This window comes from Hyperolius riggenbachi, chromosome 1 (assembly GCF_040937935.1).
Source record: "Hyperolius riggenbachi isolate aHypRig1 chromosome 1, aHypRig1.pri, whole genome shotgun sequence".
Classification (NCBI taxonomy): Eukaryota; Metazoa; Chordata; class Amphibia; order Anura; family Hyperoliidae; genus Hyperolius; species Hyperolius riggenbachi.
In genome coordinates this window covers 505121184-505142079 of record NC_090646.1, presented here as the reverse complement: position 1 = coordinate 505142079, position 20896 = coordinate 505121184, and the positions used below count along the sequence as shown (strand labels likewise).

At 41.6% G+C, this 20896-nt stretch overlaps 1 protein-coding gene across 1 annotated transcript in view; it reads right to left on the bottom strand.

Moving 5' to 3' along the window:
* STX2 (syntaxin 2) overlaps window positions 1–20896 on the bottom strand; it is a 93104-nt gene that overhangs the window by 38574 nt on the left and 33634 nt on the right. The window contains exons 3-4 of the mRNA XM_068243631.1: window positions 13923–14022; window positions 6291–6365 (exon numbers count right to left, since the gene is read on the bottom strand). Coding sequence (XP_068099732.1) covers window positions 6291–6365; window positions 13923–14022 — 175 coding nt within the window. The remainder of the gene's footprint in view (window positions 1–6290; window positions 6366–13922; window positions 14023–20896) is intronic.

Sequence of the window (20896 nt, the reverse complement as noted above, 5' to 3'; positions counted from 1 at the left end):
GAGACTCTTCTTTGCTACTAATGTTCTATGAATTATCCATACTACACATACAAACAGTGGCGTAGCTAAAGAGCTGTGGGCCCCGATGCAAGTTTTACAATGGGGCCCCCAAGCACTTTATACATAATTGATACGGCGCACCAAAACCTGCCAATGGCAAGTACAGTGTCAGAGGTGCAAGAAGGGGATGGGGAACAGTTTGTCAATGATTATCACTATTCAAAGTATCTATAGAAGTGATTATTATGAGTACTAGGCCAATAGAGAGCTAATACTTTTGTTGAGGGAGGGCCCGTCGGGGCCCCGATGCGGTGGCTACCTCTGCACCCCCTATTGCTACGCCCCTGCATACAAATCATTACATCATATGTTTTTCCCCCTTAAAGAGACTCCGTAACAAAAATTGCATCCTGTTTTTTATCATCCTACAAGTTCCAAAAGCTATTCTAATGTGTTCTGGCTAACTGCAGCACTTTATACTATCACTGTCTCTGTAATAAATCAATGTATCTTTCCCCTGTCAGACTTGTCGGCCTGTGTCTGGAAGGCTGCCAAGTTCTTCAGTGTTGTGGTTCTGCTATGAACTCCCCCCTCTCTCTGCACACTGCCTGTGTATTATTTAGATTAGAGCAGCTTCTCTCTTATCTTTTACAAGCTGGATAAATCATCCTCTGAGCTGGCTGGGCTTTCACATACTGAAGAATTACAGACAAGGGCAAAGCTGTTTGCAGGAAGAAAAGAGCAGCCTGAAACTTCAGTGCATGAGAACAGGGGGAAGAAACACACAAATGATCTCTTGAGATTCAAAAGGAATGCTGTATACAGCCTGCTTGTGTATGGATGCATTTTTCTATGTGTGGACATACTGTACATCAACCTACTTCCTGTTTTGGTGGCCATTTTGTTTGTTTACAAACAAACTTTTTAAAACTGTTTTTAACCACTTTTAATGCGGCAAGGAGCGGCGAAATTGTGACAGAGGGTAATAGGAGATGTCCCCTAACGCACTGGTATGTTTACTTTTGAGCGATTTTAACAATACAGATTCTCTTTAAAGGGACACTTAAGTCTCTGTAAAAAATGAGTTTTACTCACCTGGGGCTTCCAGCAGCCCCTGTAGCTGTATTGTGCCTACGCAGACTCCATCAGATGCTCCTGGCCCCGCCGACAGCCACTTCCGGTTTCGGCGCCAGGCGCCAACATAGACAGGCGCCATAGAGAGCGCTATTGTGGCCGGGAACGTGAAGAATCAATCGCGTTCCCGGCCTGTCGCCGAAACCGGAAGTGGCTGCCGGTGGGGCCAGGAGCATCTGATGAAGTCTGCGTGGACACGATACAGCTATAGGGGGCTGCTGGAAGCCCCAGGTGAGTAAAACTCATTTTTTACAGAGACTTAAGTGTCCCTTTAAGTGCTGGCCTGAGTTTTAAATTGTACTGTAGTTACATCTCTGAAGCTACCTAATGCACATTTGCTCTATGTAGGGACACTAATCGATAATGCAATTACACTGTATGAATCCTATTGCCCCTAAAGCCTTATTCACATGTATGAGAACTGTTGCCTCCAGGGACTGGGACTCAATCCCTCAGGTGATCGTTTGGGGCAGAGTTCTCTGCAGATGTGTTGTTAGCATGTTACTATGGAGGAGGCAGGAAAGCCAATGGCCCAGCACACAACGTAGTGAAAGAGAGCAAGAAGAGGAAAAAAATACCCATCAGTCTGTGCCCACCCAAAACAGGTTTTGGACTAGTGCCTGTTCTAATGGTGGATTCTCATTATCTCCTTTATGCTTTATAAAAGCACTGTATGCAAAAGATCTATACCGAGATGTTGACCATTTTGGTAGTTGGAATGATCAACTGCCTTTCTGCAAGTGCTTTTGAAAAGAAAGAAATCCCTCTGAATCTCCCCATGAGGAAATGGACTAGTTCAAAGTCTATCAGATCTGTCAAGATTTTTACTGCCTACTGTGAGCGAAAGCAACATAGGAAAACAATTTATAGTGCATTAAAACTTGAGAGAAGTGAAGCATTGTATACACAGGTATTTTAAGTTTTAATAACGCTGGCAGCCAGCGTGTTATACGCTGGCTCATCCCGATCTCATGTCATGTGATGCCCTGTTGCCATGGAGACGCGACACTCGACAGTGATCGAGTTTTCAGTCTCCCCCATTACCTCCCGCTCACGACATGCAGGGAGGAAGTGGGGGGGGGGGGAGATAAAGTAAAGCGTGAGCGGGACTAATCTGGCCCGAGGTCTGCAGTTTTAAACTATCTAAATGCATACAGGGTGCATTTCTCTCCGTTTTCCTTCTGTCCTGTGCAAGAGTTCAAGTCCACTCTAAAAGACAACTCAAGTGAGAAGGATATGGAGGCTGCCGTATTTATCTCCTTATAAGCAATACCAGTTGCCTGGCTATCCTGTTGATCCTCTGCCTCTAATACTTTTAGCCATAGCGCCTGAAGAAGCATGCAGCAGATCATATGTTTCTGACATTATTGTCAGATCTGACAAGATTAGCTGCATGCTTATTTCTGGTGTGATTCAGACACCACTGCAGCCAAATAAACCAGCAGTGCTGAGAGGCAACTGGTATTGTTTAAGAGGAAGTAAATATGCCAGCCTCCATATTCTTCTCACTACAGTTGTCCTTTAAAGGGATACTGTAGTGGGGTCGGGGGAAAATGAGTTGAAGTTACCTGGGGCTTCTAATGGTCCCCCGCAGGCATCCTGTGCCCGCGCAGCCACTCACCGATGCTTCGGTCCCGCCTCCGGTTCACTTCTGGAATTTCAGACTTTAAAGTCTGAAAACCACTGTGCTTGCATTGCCGAGTCCTCACTACCACTGATGTCACTAGGAGAGTACTGCGCAGGCCCAATATGATCTGTGCCTGCACCGTACGCTCCTAGTGACATCAGGGGGAGCGAGGACATGACAACGCAGGCGCAGTGGTTTTCAGACTTTAAAGTCTGAAATTCCAGAAGTGAACCAGAGGCGGGACAGAAGCATCGGTGAGTGGTTGCATGGGCACAGGATGTCTGCGGGGGACCATTAGAAGCCCCAGGTAACTTCAACTCATTTTCCCCCGACCCCCCCCCCTCCTACAGTATCCCTTTAAGGAAACAAGCATGCATGCTTTTATCTACAGTTGTGTTTAAAATTATTCAACCCCCACTGAAATTGAGTGTTTTGGCCAGTTTGACATTGATTTTGATCATTTCAGTCATCTTGTTTACAATGAAATCCAAGAGGCACTTGTAAGTCAGACAAATATAACATAACATTTATTGTGAAATCACCACATATGTCTTTTATGTGCTCACATCCTTAGTTTTTTTCAACCTCCAAGTGACATTCATTCTTAGTACTTAGTACAACATCCTTTTCCAGTTATAACAGCTTTTAAACATGAAGCATAGCTTGACACAAGTGTCTTACAGCAATCTACGGGTATCTTAGCCCATATTCAAAATTTACTAAGTATGTGTTGTGACCAAAATTATGTAGCCAAGGCGATCAATAAATTTATATAAGTGCATGAGACAGCAATTGTAATAAATTTTGTTAGAAGCGGGTATCTTAGCCCATTCTCCATGGGCAAAAGCCTCCAGTTCAGTCACATTCTTAGGCTTGCGCGCTGCAACTGCTTTCTTTAAGTCCCACCAGAGGTTCTCAATCGGATTTAAGTCTGGTGACTGCAATGGCCACTCCAATGTTCCAGCCTTTAATCTGCAACCATGCTCTAGTGGACTTGGAAATATGCTTGGGATCATTGACCTGTTGAAAGGTCCAACGTCTCCCAAGCCTCAGGTTTGTGACGGACTGCATCACATTTTCATCCAATATCTCCTGGTACTGAAGAGAATTCATGGTACCTTGCACACGCTGAAGCTTCCCTGTACCTGCAGAAGAAAAACAGCCCCAAAGCATAATTGACCCACCGCCATGCTTCACAGTAGGCATGGTGTTCTTTTCTTCATAGGCCTTGTTCTTCCTCCTCCAAACATAGCATTGATCCATGGGACCAAATAGTTCTAATTTTGTTTCATCAGTCCACGGGAACAGTATCCCAAAACGTTTGTGGTTTGTCCACACGACTTTTGACATACTGCAGTAGACTCTTATTCTTTGGTGACAGCAAGGGGGTGCGCCTGGGAGTTCTGGCATGGAGGCCTTCATTACGCAGTGTGCGCCTTATTGTCTGAGCTGAAACTTCAGTACCCACATCTGACAAATCTTTTTTCAGTTCCTCAGCAGTCACACGGGGACTTTTCTCCACTTTGCGCTTCAGGTAGCGCACAGCAGTCAAAGTCAGCATCTTCTTTCTGCCACGACCAGGTAGCGTTTCAACAATGCCCTTTGCATTGACTTTGCGAATAATGCTTACTATGGTGTCTCTTGGTATGTTTAAAGGGAACCAGAGAGGAACGGGCTGAAAAAAAAAAAGAACAAGCTTTTATACATACCTGGGGCTTCTTCCAGCCCCATAAGCCTGGATCGCTCCCACGCCGCCATCCTCCGCTTCCTGGAACCGCCGTTACCGGGCCCGTCACTTCCGGCGGACGCGGACAATTGTCCGCATCACAGGGGCTCCCTCCATACATGTACGCATGCGGCTGCACAGCAGGCAGCCTCATGCGTACTTGTATAGAAGGAGCTCCGTGTGATGCGGCGAATCGGCCGCGTCCGCCGGCCGACTAGCGGCAATGACGGGACCCGGTGGCGGCGGATCCAGGCAGCAGAGGACGGCGGCGTGGGAGCGATCCGTGCGTATGGGGCTGGAGGAAGCCCCAGGTATGTATTAAAGCTTCCCCCCAACCTCTCTGGTTCCCTTTAACAATCTTTTTAGCCATTGCCCTTCCTGTGAAGAGAAATCACCTCTTCTCTTGTCTTCCTGGACCATTCTCCATGTTTGTAAACACACCAGTAAATGTCTAGAAGGAGCTGAGTATCACAGTCATTTTAAATCTGCCTAATTGGTGCTTATTATGCTTGATTGCTGCTCGTTAACATCCACAGGTGTTTTCAACACCTGATCGAAAACACTTGAATGAACCTCTGTTCTTAAGAGTGGTAGTCTTTAAAGAGAGTCTGAAGCCAGATTAAAAATGGCTTTTTAGGTTACGGCACTATCCCGCGGCATGACGAGTGGTCTTTACCCCCCAAATCCCCCCGCTACCTCCGGGGAGCACTTTCGTGTGAGGCAGGGCTATGAGCTGCAGCCTTGCCTCACACGCGTCTATCAGCGGCGGATCTCCGCCTCTCCCCCGCCCCTCTCAGTCTGCCTTTTCTGAGAGGGGCGGGGGAGAGGCGGAGATCCGCCGCTGACAGACGCGTGTGAGGCAGGGCTGCAGCCGTTAGCCCTGCCTCACACGGAAGCGCACAGGGGCAGCAAAATCCACGACCAAGAAAGTAGTGGATTTTGCAGGGGGGATTTGGGGGGTAAAGACCCCACGTTATGTCGCGGGATAGCGGCGCTTTAGCAGGGGCAAACATGCCCCTGCTGAATACAAGCTAAAAAGCCATTTTTAATCTGGCTTCAGACTCTTTAAGGGGTTGAATAATTGTGTCAATGAAGAAGTCACAAAAAAACATTTAATACTGTATTACAAAAACAATTGATGTCATGTTAGTTGCGTTTGGTTCTTTAAAACGTCCTTGTAAGATTTCATTCTGAACACAATTACAAATGTACACCAAATTCCCTAAAACCCTTTACAGCATTGGGGGTTGAATAATTTTGAACACAACTGTAGGTGATTATATATCCAAAGAAAAATGAGGGCATCTAGAACTGAATACCCAGTGTGTTACATACTCTAGACTTGAGATAACAAGCTGTACCTATACTATTACAATTATTATAACAAGCTACCTATATTTTCCTTTGGAAAGTCCACCATATACTATCAACCACAGTTGCCAATTTTTAACCCTTCTTAGGTCGCATGCACAGTGGAACGGTATGGTCGCATGTTAGAACGTCTTATAACGCAGCTTACCGCACTGCAATGCTAATCCTATGGGCTGTTCACAGTGTGACATTAAAGTAACGTTAAAAAATGTTGTGTTGTGGTAACTCACTGCTTGCAGTGCAATACCTCATAACGCAGACACGTTGCAAATTTAACGTCGCATTAAACCATAAAGTCCCACTGTGAATACAGCCTTAACCATAATGGCAGGTGGCATTGCTAAAGGATGGCAGACAGGTCAGAGCTGATCTAAGTAACTAATTCTAACCATCAATTATTCCATAAATGAACAAAAATGATAGAGGTCTTACACTTTAACTTTTCACGAACTTTATTGGAAATCTTCCTGATTTCTTTGTTAAGACTTTCAAGGTCATCCTTGGTCCCTGTTAAGATGAATAAATATTAATTTCCACAGGTTAAGGGGTTAAACAAATGTTATTTTGTAACAGTAAATAAATCACTAGTTCTTTTGATCCAGTTTAATCATGCCTTGCTTCCTTGTATGAACCAACAAAGAAAGGGTCAGAAAACACTAGAGACTGCACTTCCTTCGTTGGAGATTCTTGTGAGGTTTTCAAAACCAGTTAGGGTCAAGACCTACTTGCAATTTGTGATACATTTCCAAACCTATTTTTGTAGCAATTTGTAGGTATTCATTTTTTTTATCCTGCATTCTTTTAATTGCTCCAAAAACGCTACAGGGAGCGCATGTGGGATTTCATACAAATTGCAAGGGTTCCGCTGTCCTAGCGCTTTGCCAGTCACCAGCGATCAGCTCCCTATGGGATGGTTGTCCACTGCATTTGAACTAGTTGAACTTAACATCAATGTTTGCAGCTGCATAGATGTGGATATGTGTGAGTGTGTGTGCTTTAGCTTGATCAATCAATGCTGTGCAGCATGATAGCTTATTGCATGGCCTTCCTCTTGCATTTTTTCATTGGAAGCTTTAGGTTTTTGGCTTGTTTTATGCCAAGCTGACTTTAGCATGCAGTACGTTGACTGATTTTTTGCTATAACCTATTAAATAAAATATTTGCTTATCCTGTTTTCAAGCAGCAAAGCCTGAAAAAAACATTTTTTTTCCGCTTTATTTCACTGTATTGATTGTGGGTTAATAGTTGCTTGCACCCTTAAAGTGGACCCAAATTAAAAATACAAGATTTCAGAAATAAAATCTATTTTCTAAATTATAATAATAAATAGCAGTTTTTTTTCAGCTGCATGATGACAAATATAAAATATTTTACATTTATTGGAGGAACCCCTCCCTTCCTTTCAAATTGCCGGGATTTTTCCGGCAAACTAGTGGAGTAGATGGTGTTCGGCAATGGAGGAATTGCTAATGGCTGCCCCCAGTATAATCCTAGCTATGAAAAGAGAAGGGTGAAAAGCATGCACTGAAATGATCATAGGTTTGAAGGCGTGTTTATTTATCATTGTATGTGTCAGAGTGGTGCAACTAAATATTTTTAATTAAAAAAATGTTTGGTTTGGGTCCGCTTTAAGAGGTTAGGAAGCTTTATTATTGAAATACAGTATCAATGTGGCAGTTCCCTTTATTCTATATATATATATATATATATATATATATATATATATATATATATATATATATATATATATATATATACATATATACATATATATATATATATACATATACATATACATATACATATACATATACATATATATATATATATATATATATATATACACACACACACACACACACACACACACACACACACACACACACATATACATATACATATACATATACATATACATATACATATACATATATATATATATATATATATATATATATATATATATATATACACACACACACACACACGTCTTCATAACTACTGTATACAACCTCAGCTGGTGTGTTCAGCATAGCCCCATAAACAAGAGTGGAAATGCTACTGCAATTCCTAAAGCTGGAACAGAAAGAATTCCTAGTTCAGCAATTTGCAATGGACAATGAAACAGCAAGAGTAGTAGTTCCACAGAATGAGCCAATCTATTATCCCTGAACATTAAACTTCAGGAACTAAAAGAAGAGAACGTGAACACACCCAAGGGATGATGAAACAAAACAAAATGTTCATAGCGTTACTTTTTCTGCTGTAAAAAGTATTTTTATTTGGAACTATATATATATATATATATATATATATATATATATATATATATATATATATATATATATATATATATATATATATATATATATATATATATATATATATATATATATATATATATTTAGCTACCGTGATTATTGCGCTGACAAAACACGAGATTTATGTTATGCTGCAAATACATGAAGATTTTTTGGGGGATAGATGGCTCGACAGATAATTTTTGACAGGTCTGATCTGATAATTTTTCCGATTGATTTTCTCATCGAAGTGAATGGGAATAGATCGGAAAATCGATTAGCCAGTTAATCTGACGCAAAAACTCATTATGTATTCCCAGCATTACAGGTTGGCTGTACTTGCAGTTTCGTTATGATTAAATCCATCTGTTAAAAGGGAATTGGAAAGGAGTGGATTCAGGGCCTGTTCATACTTGCTGCGTTTGTAGAACGCGTATAAATTCAAAGAAACGCAAGTTGAAAAACGCATGCGTTTTCTTGCGTTTGAATGCGTTTTCTATTGCGTTTTGCACAAACACGTGACCCAGGGGGGAAAAAAGAATTATGGGAACCGCAGAGGAAAACGGACGCTAAAAACGCAATAGTACGCGTTTTTGATACGCGTCCATAGACTTTCATTGCGTCCGTTTCTATGCGTATCGCACAGAACTGCGTGCAGCAATGCGGATGAGAAACGTATGCGTCTCATACGCATACATGTGAACTAGCCCATTCAAAAGCATTAGGAGCCGTTTCTATGCGTTTTTTGTTCCAGTACGCGTTCCCTGAAAACGGCTAGGAACGCATATATAGTGTGAACAGGCCCTAATACTCCAGGTTTTTTCCCTCCTATTTTACAATTGGTAATAGAAATGACAATATGTCCCACATGAGGCAGAATGTGGGATTAGCAACTCACAGCTTCTGGCAGTTGATCCAGTATTCAGCAGCTGTATTGATTTAGCGATTTGATCACCTATCTTTCTGCTCCCTGATAGCCAATTAGCTGATTTTTTTTTTACCTCATCTCGACTTCTAGTATTTGAACTTCCATAATGAAACCCGTATGTGGGCAGCAGAGTCACTGCAACACTGCTTAGTCTTCAATAGTGCTTAAACAGCGAGGCTGCGAGTAAGGTCAGCTGACTCTCTACTTTAATGCTTGACCCAGACTCACCATTTACACACAGTATCAGTACAGTACATATGCAGCAAGCACTCCAGTGACGTACCTAACGGGAGGCAGCAGGGTGCGCTGCCAGGAGGTCACCATGGTGGTGGCACCCAGAGTTCCATGGATCTGCCAACAGATGCTACGCCACTGTGCCTATTCCCTAAACGCTAGAGTCCAGTGATGTCCGGCCTCCAGTAACCGCTAAGCTCTCCCTCTAGTGCCAGCATCACTTCCTGCAATTGTGTAATCACATGATGCAGGAAGAGATGCCAGATGCTAGGAGGAGAGCCAAGAGGTGACAAGAGGCCAGACACTGTTGCATGGTGGAGCAGGTGAGATAAAGCATGCCATGAGCATACTCTGCACTTTTTTTCTTTTAATTATAGTTGTATGGCCAATGATTACCCGCTGTTCATCCCCCATACTCTCACCTATGTTCCTTCAAATAACAGAAAACACACGTATGTACGTACAATACATACATAATATGGTGGGACATAAGAAAACATATCATGTCCCACCATATTATGTATCAGTATAGCCCTGACATTTTCTATGGCACTTTATAGAGTACATAGTCATGTCACCGACTGTCCTCGGTAGGGGTGTCTGTAAAGAATCAGCACCGAGTGTTAAATACCCTAGGTACACCACTGAAGCACTCAGCGCTCATTGAAGAAACTCTTGTAACAGCACACGCTAGCATCTCTTGCAGTAGCACAGGATGAGAGTTTTTGTATTATCTCGGACAATATGACACCACTTTCTTTCCCACCAAACAATCCCCATAAGGCAATCATCATTTACCCCCTATCTGCTGTCCCTTCATCCTGCTAGACAGTATTTTCACGCCATATAACATTCTAGAAAACAAGGTGCAGGATGGAGCAGAGGGAGGCTGTAACAAAAAGGGCCACCTGACACCAGTTTTAATCCACCACTGCAGAACTACTGTGCATGAAAGGAGAACAGCAGCAGGATTGGGGGAGCACAGAGTGTAAAGAAAATGGAACTCACCCAACCCTGATGACTGCTCCCTGGTACTTACACAAGTGATTTGAGGGTTCAGCAGTGGCTGTACTCCCCCTGTCCAAACAAGTAGAGTGGATCCCTTGGATTACAGCAGTGGAGAAAATCTTCCTTACAACATGGGTGTGTTTCAATTGCTGCTGGCCTTCCAGAATGCAGGTAACTACAGCAAGCTGCAGTGGGAAAACAGGCTGCAGGGACTTTACAGGCCCTTAGGAACAGCGTATGGCATGGGATCAACATAGCTCCCATAAGTACAGTAACCTTACTGAGGAAGGGGAGCTACAATTTAAAGCACTCATTAACACAGATGCATTGAAAAGCAAGTACACTAACAAAATGGGTATACCTTTAACTCACTCTTTTTAAAGAATCTAGTGAAGTACATATAGGTATGACATTTGCACTGTTCTAAATACGTTCATATCTTGGTCAGTTCAATAGAAACAAAAAGCCACTGTAAGGCCTGGTTCACACTGGCATGGATGGAAAACTGATCAGTATATAAACTGATCAGTGGAACAGGTCAGTAAAGGCATCAGTTTTCCATACATGAACCTCCTCTCCATTAGCGCGCGGACAATGCGATGCACATCTTGATCCGGATAAATCAATGTAGATTCAAAATTGTGGTCACTGCGGCAGAACGGACCCGTTTGAACAAATCTATTGGTTAATATTGGATTGGTTGGCATCTGTTCCAATATGGTCCGCAAAAGCGTTTAGGTCAATGTGAATCGGGCCTAATAGTGCAAAGTTTCATCGATGCAAAACAACAGGCCTTAAAACAAAAAAAATTAATCTGGTTATACAGAGATTAATTAACAGGGGCAACTGCTAATGCCCTGCTACTTGAGTTGGAGGATGCATCTCTTATAATACAGATTTGTCTTATAGGTGATGGTGAGGACTTCTACTTAAAAAGTTGTGAATAGCAGATGTCTAAACAGTCTTCAAGGAAAAGAGGAAATAAGACTGGAAGTGAAGAGGACTTCATCATATCGCCTGAGAGTGACAAGGATGAACTCACAGCTGACACACCCTTTCATTTAATTTATAGCAAGGCAGACAGATGTCACATCTATGCCCTAGTGTGAAAGCAATACTTAATCATAAAATACACACACACACACACACACACACACATATAATAGACAAAAATGGGCAATATGTAAGTGAATATATAAAGAGGCAAGCAACAGACAACAGAGGAGCCTGCTTATTGCTTTGCATTGGAAACATGTCCTTCAGGCTGGGAGCACATTTGTCTGTGTAATTCCACAAGCTGTGTCCGGTGGTTTGCCGATTCATTTTCTGCACTATATTTTCCTGGTTCGTCATTTTTTCAGATTGCATTGCAATGTACTCAATTCGGGAATGTCTGCGCCATATGGGAAAAAAGCAAACCAATGAGAGATTTAAAACTGTGGCAAAAAAATGTAAATGCAAAGGATTTGCAATTACTGAGCAAACCATTGACTGCTATGACCAGTGCGGAAGTCCGCATTTTGCCATGTGCGATTCTAATGTGTACTCCCTGCCTAAAACTGATGGGCTAATTGAGCACCTGAACAGAATATGGTAACTGGGTGACTGGTGTTGTTCATTGTACATGGTTACTGTTGTAACTGTAATAAGAACTTGTATTATCTGCCATGTGTGGAAAAATAATGTAATGCTAGTACCATTAACCATTTCTGCCGCCCGGAAGTGAAACTCACGTCCGGGCGGCTGCTCTCGTGCGCACCCGCGCTTAGGCGTGCCCCCGCTGTGTCCCCCGGTAGCCCTGGGATCAGAGAAAGGGAACATGGTTCCTGATCCCTTTCCCCCGCAGAAAAACCGAAGCGCTCCCCCGTGAGGCTTTAGTTCTTCTGCCCGGAACAATTTCCGCATCCCCCTTGTACTTCCGCTTTGCGAGAAGTACAAGGAGGGAAAACAAAAACGAAGGTGGCCATCTTGTGGCCAAATAGTAAAACTACATCTACACATTTTACAACATTAAAAATGCCCTGTTTATGTCCCAAACCAAAATATTACCCAAATACATTTTTTAATGAAAAAAAAGAAAAAAATACAATTAAAAAAAAAAAAAAAAAAAAAAACAGTTACCGAAGGGTCTGAACTTTTTAAATATGCATTTGAAGGGGGGTATACTACAAACTTTTTTAAATTATAAGCTTGTAAATAGTGATGGACGCAAAACGATAACAATGCACCTTTATTTTGAAATAAAATATTGGCGCCATACATTGTGATAGGGACAAAATGTAAATGGTACAATAACCGAGACATACGGGCAAATAAAATACATAGGTTTTAATTATGGTAGCATGGATTATTTTAAAGCTATAATGGCTAAAAACTGAGAAATAAATTTTTTCCATTTTTTTCTTATTAATCCTGTTAAAATGCATTTATAAATAAATAATTCTTAGCAAAATGTACCACCCAAAGAAAGCCTAATTAGTGGCTGAAAAAACAAGATGTAGATTAAAGCGGAATATAACCCTGCATTTCAACTTTGCTCTAAAATATTATTTACAGCATATTATATGCAGAAAGCATTTTTTTTTTTTACTAGACCAGCATTGGAAGGGTTAAACACAGAGGTTTAAAGGTCCGTGGAGAGATATGCAGAAGTTCAGATAGATACATTCTATTTAGTGAAATGTAACTATTGATAAACTTTACACACTCTTTGGCAGTCCTCCAAGCTCCTTCTCAGTCAGAGAGATGAGTCACATTCAACACTTAGATACATTTATGTAAACAAAATGTATCTCTTTTCAGCTTCAGGTGCGTCTGCAGAAATCTAAAGGAACTTTAAAGCCCTGTGTAACCCTTCCAATGCTGGTCTAGTAAAAAAAAAAAATGCTGGTTGCATATAATATACTGTAAATAATGTTTTAGAGCAAAGTTGAAATGCAGGGTTATATTCCGCTTTAATAAATTGTGATAAGTAGTGATAAAGTTATTAGCGAATGAATGGGAGGTGACAATTGCTCTGATGCATAAGGTGAAAAATCCCAGTGGGCTGAAATGGTTGAATTATTTAACATATTCTGTAGCACAAAGATGAGCTTAATTTTCAAATAAAAATTGATGCAACGTATGGCCTGGAAATTGCATGCAGCTACAAGGTTCTGAGTCCCGCTCCTGCATGCCTGTCCCAGTCACCAAATCACAACAAAGTTAAAAGGAACCCGAGGTATGAGACCTATGGAAGCTGCCATATTTATTTTCTTTTAAAACAATACCTCTTGCCTAGCAGTCCTGCTCATCTTTCTGGTCAGTGGGGTCTATCTTGTCAGATTTGTCATAGACATCTGATGTGCATACTTGTTCAGGGTCTATGACTGAAAGTAATAGAGGCAGAGGGTCACCGGGAAAGCCAGGCACGGTGCATTATTTAAAAGGAAATAAACATGTCAGCCTCCATATCCCTCTCACATTGGGCTACCTTTCCCAGATTAGGATGTTAGCACCAGACTTTGCAACTTCCGATGCAGTAATTCATGGCTCTCATGAGTCTAACCTCACAGACTTGCTTTAACACCAAATATGTAGCATTTCAGATCTTACTGTCTTCTGGGTTTGGTGCAGACAAAATTGTGCTGTGCTTCTTCTTCACCTCTTCTACATTTTCCGATATTTTAGTAAGGCAGTTTCTGATTTCTTCTACCTAAGGCATAAAAAAAGGGAAAGGTAAATGGGATAACAGGCAAATTGCTTTATCGATCAGATTATTAGCACAGTAAAAATCTTAAAACAAGAAGGCACCTCTCCCTTTCTCCATCCTACAAGTAAAGGCGCCCATACCATCCTTGCTTTTTCTGTACAATCAGCCTTTTGATACAAGTGAACAGAGGTGCCAATAGGATAAAACAATGAGCTACAATTTTTAAAACAAGGACGTGGCCGAGGTGGATATCTGGCCACTCCAAAGGACACTCAGAAACATCAGTGTTAAAAAGGTATAACACATACAAAGGATTTATTAGTATACTCCACAGTTTCACAGTGAGTTTCGCGGGCGTGACCCCACTTCTTCAGGCAATTCAGTTTAGGAGTATATAGCTGTAGGACAGAGTAAGCTATATATCAGACATGATCAAGGTTACATATGTGTAAAAAAGTATGTTTCATCTAATAATCAGTAGTACAATGTATTCCAATCAAAAGTCTATACTACATGATATTTAACAGGTCAGTCCCTGGAAATTAACTGGTGGACAGCCGCTGTCAAAAGATAACTGTCTGTATTGATCACAATGAACGAAGACATCTTATATAATGATAACAACATCACATTTCATGATTTGACAAAAACATTCCTGAATAGTACCGTAATTTTCTTATATAGATATGTGAAAAATATAGGACTAGGTGAATATGAGAGAATTCTCAGTATTCTTTTAACACAGGGGCATATTCTGTTGAGAGTTTCCAGCAAATTTTGTAAACTTTATAGCACAGCGATCTCCAAACTTCTTTGACCAAGTAGTACACCGTTCTTAAAATTGTTAGGGGGCCAAACTAGTAAAATTAAACACAATGTTTGCCGATTACCTCTAGGTACACTATGCATATTGTACTGGTAGTCCCCGATTAATGAAGCAGATAGGGACTGTAGGTTCGGTGACTCCACTGTATCTCCCTCTGTGCCACCAGTGTCCGTCATCCTCCTGTCACCCTGTGCTCTATCTGTATTTTAGTGTTACCATCTCTCCCCTGTGCCTCCCTCATCAGGGTCCCATCTGCCATTCTCCTGTCACCCTGTGCTCTCTCCGTCATAGTGTTACCACCTCTCCCGTGCCTCCCTTAATCTCCCTGTGCTCTCTCTTCTCTCATCATATGCCCCCTGTGTGGCTCCTTCTGAGCCTCCTCATGTCCTCTGCCCACTCAGTACCCTGTGCCTGTCTATTGTGTTTCCTCTGACTCTCCGTGTGCCCCCTCCTGTTTCATTGTGCCATTTTCTGCCCCCCTGAAGCCCCTCCTCCCCATATGTGTCTTTTCTGATCGCCCTGTGCCTTTCCTCCCTTCTCCATCTGGTGCCTCCTCTCCCCCTGTGCCTTTCTCCTTTATACCTGGTGCCTCCTCTCTGCCATGCCTTTCTGTCAACCTTTGTGCTTTCTCCTCTCCATCTGGTGCCATCCACCCCCTCCCCCTTTCAGCTGATGCCCCTTATCTCTCTCCCCCCCCCCCCCCCCCCCACCCCCACCCCTTCTATACATACTTCTCTTCATCTCTCACCCTGAACACACACACACACACACACACACACACAGCTAACTCGATTGGGACTTTTGCGTCACATAGATAAGATACTTAAGCAAATAGCAAAGTGCCATTAAACAATTACGGCTGAGACATGTAACCAGCAATAAAAAAAAAAAAGCTATTAATAGAAACGTTTTTTCACCGCCCGGTGAACCACAGGAGGCTGCGGGGGAATTTAGTCATGGAACTGGAAAGACCCTTAAGACAATGAGCAGCATGAAGACGTTCAGATGTCACTACTTTGGCCTAGTAGGCATTCCATTTTACATTTTGGCTAGTTATACACCAGGACGTTGCGTTTAGGGGACGTTATAGGGCACATAACCTGCCCCTAACGCAACGCCTGGTGCTCTCTGGTGTGGATGTCGGAGTGAGCCGCATTGTGCAGCTCACTCTGGCGTCTGTGATGCGTACTCTTGGACGCATGCGGCATCACGTGGTCCCGCCTGGCCAATCGCCGCACAGAGCGGCCGCTCCAGGAAGTAAACACTGCACGTCACTGAGTGCAGTGAATATTAATTAGCCATGTGCCCGGCCTCTCTCCCCTCCTCCCCAACATGGCTGAGCATGTGCAAACCGTCTAACGCGGCTTAGCCGAGTAGAACGCACAGCATGCAGCACTTTGCTGCGTTACAGTGTAACGCAACGTGGGCAGTGTGAACAGCCCACTTGTGTTACATTGCTGTGTGTTGGGGGAGCGTTACAGGCTGCACTAACGTGCGCCTGTAACGTCCCTGTGTGCAAGAAGCCTTTTGGCACATTTTAGGTGTGCTTTAACCACTTAATGACTGAGGGTTTTTTCTTCTTGTGGACGAAAGCAATTTTCACCTGTCACAGCTCCTCCCTTTCTTTCGCCAATAACTTAATTACTACTAATCACAGCATAATGATCTATATCTTGTTTTTCTCGCCACCAATTAGGCTTTCTTTGGGAGTTAAAGTATGCCAAGAATTATTTTATCCTAAATGCATTTTAACATGAATAATAAGAAATAATAATAATTAATACGTTTTTGGCCATTATAGTGTTAAAATAAAACATACTGTGGATAAAAGCCACACATTTCATTTGCCCGTTTGTCCCAGTTATTGCAACGTTTACAAAAGTTCCCTAGTACAATGTGTATGGCGCCAATATTTTATTTGGAAATAAAGGTGCATTTTTTCAGTTTTGCGTCCATCACTAATTACAAGCCCATACATTAAAAATTAATAGTAATATACCGCCTTGACATACTTTTTTAAAAAGTTCAGTCCCTATAAAAACTACTTACACATTTTTTTTTATGTACATTGTTTTCCCCCGTTATAAATAATAATAATAATAATAAAAAAAAAAGTTTGGGTACTATAGGAGGGTGTGCGAGGGGAATAGTTAATTTTAACCGTCAGTGTGGGGATTTTTATTAAGCAAAAATGAAATTTGGTGCAATATACTATTTGGCCACAAGATGTCCTCGGTCATTATTTCCGATTCACCTACGTAAGTACGTGAATCAGAAGTAATGCGTAGCAGTGTAACAAGAAGATACAATGAATGCCGGCGTCTCGTAGACGCTGGTATTCATTGAATAGGGGACTTAGATTTATGAATGGGACCTGAGGTCCCATTCATTAACTCCCCCTCTAAGCGGTGGTAACTGCGGTGCGCGGGCGAACGGGAGCGAGCGTCGGCTGCTTGCTGCTGCAGACTTGTATTCACGGCCCTGGTGCATCCTGTCAATTTTGCAGGGCCGTGAATATACTGCACGGCATGCAGCAAGTAGTTAAACTATTTAGAACTATGAGGAAATAAAAAACCTATCCAAACTTACATGACCTGTAACAGCAACAACTGCAATCAAGAGTAACTGGCAATGGGTCTTTGACTAGGTTCACAGTGGGGCGTTGCATTCCTGCTTTACCGGGAAAGTCACGCCACACGTTACCCGCGAGTTGCATACAGGGAAGCATACAATCAATGAAAAGTATGCTTCACTGTTAACACATGCATTTTGTGGTAACACACTGCATGCAGTGCGTTGGGATGCTGCACGCTGTTAGACTGCAATGGCCACACTGAATGTCACATTGCGACTTTCCATGTTACAACATACGCTTCACTGCAACCCACCACTGGTAACATAACCTTTCACATCACTGTAGAGGTATTTTGGACCACTCTTTCATTCAGTCATGTTGAATTACCTTTTAAAGGTCATGCCACTGCATCTTAATTTGATTCAAGTCCAGACTAAGCCACTCCAAACCATTTTTTAAGCCAGAAAGAGGAGGACTTCCTGGTATGTTTTGGATCACGGTCCTGCTGCAGAACCCAAAGTGAGCTTCAGCTTCAGGTCATGAACAGAAAGTACCAGGTGGATATCCTTGCCCTTACAAGCTTACAATCTAGATGGCAATGGGGTGCAGACACTAGGGTGAGAGGATGAAGGGATTGGATATGACTATTTATGAGCTTGTCTGAGAGATGTGCTAAGGGGCGTGTTCATCAACTTTTGCACTGCTACACCTGCCCTTGTCATTGTGAAGTGGCCATGTATAGAAGCAACATCTTTCCCATCTTGGTAATGTACACAACATCCTGGTAAAGCTCACAAACTGCTGAATAGTGAAATATCTGTGTAAAACTAACCTTTTCTCAGTTGCAACACTCACTTCCCATAGTGTTTGACACAAATCATTGTCAGAGTTTCTACCTACAGCTGAGCAGCTGAACACAAGTCTAATATCTCCATATGTGATTCCTTAGTACTGGATGAAGCCAGGACTCCCTGCCTGACGTCTTTGCTCCTGGATAGGAATAAATCCCCTCAGACACGTTCCTAAATCAAGTAGAAAGCATTTCCAGAAAACTGGAGCCTGCTCTGACTGCAACAGTGGGATAGCCAACTCCATATCATTACTTACGCTACTGCAAGGAAAAATACTAAACAAGTGCATATGGGTGTGGTGTATTCACATACCAGTCATATTCAGTATATGTGTAGAAAATGAAAAGTGAAGCTCTTACACAGAAGAAAGCCATTAAGTAATTGCACTATATTAATAATGAATCTCTCCTAAGTGGGGACTCAGGAAGTTCTGGGACAGAAGATGAATGTAAATTAGTATATCACATACCATACTACTGCCATTTGGCTAGCTACCACAAGAGCTAGTGTTCAGTCTTCAGTGTTGACTGTCAGTAGAAATAAGGAAGTTTCCCTTTCAGTCAGATCAAGCAACATGTCTATGGGTGTGGCAGATTCCGCTAGCTGCCCACTCACAGAATATTCAACAGGTCAGCAAGCCTATTCTAATGTACAGTATGCTGCTTCACTACAAAGAAATGATGCTGGTAGCTACTGCAAACCCATTCCCAGTTTCTACCACCTCCTCTCTACTGAGGCCCAAACATGGAAACATGAAAGCTTTGTTGATTGTATATTTTTATGAGCAATGTAGTTCACACAGTAACTTGATAGCAGTCGGATGGTGGCTGCACATCAAAAAAACTAAGGGTTTTTCACCGTGCGCTCCTCAATGTATGAAATTTATATAGAAAGAAATTTTTTACAAAAAGTTTTTTTTTCTACCTATATACCTTATAGTGAACTTAAACATTACGTCCAAAAGGACACAACATTTGAGTTGGATCGCCAATTACCATACAGAGAGTGTAACTAAGTCAGACAAAGTATATAAGGGAATGGGGGTATAGCGCTCAACAACACTGATAAAGTGGCGATAGCCACTCAAATATTGGGACACTGCTCACTGTTGCAGCAGTCTTTGGGAAAGTATGACATAAAATCACAACATAAATAAACCATAAAAAACTGTCTCTGAATGGATTTCCTCTCAGGGTCTCATATAAACTTGCATAGAAAGTGCCTTCATAAAATCTTCATGCAAATCTCTCTATATCAATCCCATAGGAAACCGTAGACCAGGAATTGTACGCTTCTTGAGTGATCACACTCAAGAAGCGTACAATTCCTGGTCTGTGCTGGGTCAGCACCCATATCTGGTGAGAGTCTTGATTGGAAAAATCGGGTGAAAGCACACAGGGTGCTCTGTAAAAGTTAGGGCATCGCTGATGCTGAGGGAACTAGCTGGCGTTAAGGGATTAAGCTTCCGAAGGGCCTTTTTCCACTACCCTGCGATTTGCGATTTGATTCTGATCGCAAGGTACATTAAACTAATGAAAAATGCAGAAGCAATTTCAATTAGTGTGATCCGATTGCGATGCGATTTTGGTCAAAACGCAATAGTCGTCCTGCCGCTTTTTGGATGCGATTGAGCTTTACTATAATGAGCATAGTAGCTCAATCGCAATCACATGGTGGAAATTGAAACGCGATTGCGATCGCATACGCAATCACATTTCATAGTGGAAAAGAGCCCTAAACAGTATCACACTATGGTTGTGCATTTGTTTGCATGTGCTGAGCATTGAAGACAGTGGGAGAAGTTAAGCAAGATCTTGTGGGCTTTTGCAGACAAGTGTCAAAAACGTACTTGTCGATTGTGATTGGTTGACAACTCTATCTGGTGAGCGTATACGGTTTCCTATGGGATTGATATGGAGAGATTTGCATGAAGATTTTATGAAGGAACTTTCTATGGAACTTTATAGGAGATCCTGAGAGGAAATCCATTCAGAGACAGTTTTATAGTTTATTTTGTGATTTTATGTCATACTTTCCCAAAGACTGCTGCAACAGTGGGCAGTGTCCCAATATTTGAGTGGCTATCACCACTTTATCTATCAGTGTTGTTGAGCGCTATACCCACTTTACACATTAATGTATGGACTGTATTAATTGTTCCATTAGCGTGAATAAAAGGAGGAGGTATTATTATTATTATTTAGTATTTATATAGCGCCAACATATTACGCAGTGCTTTACAGTGTATATATATATATATATATATATATATATATATATATATATATATATATATATATATATATATATATATATATATATATATATATATATATATATATATATATATATATATATATATATATATATATATATATATATATATATATATATATATATATATATATATATATATATATATATCTTGTCACTAACTGTCCCTCAAAGGAGCTCACAATCTAATCCCTACCATTGCCATACAGTGGAGGAAATAATTATTTGACCCCTCACTGATTTTGTAAGTTTGTCCAATGACAAAGAAATTAAAAGTCTCAGAACAGTATCATTTCAATGGTAGGTTTATTTTAACAGTGGCAGATAGCACATCAAAAGGAAAATCGAAAA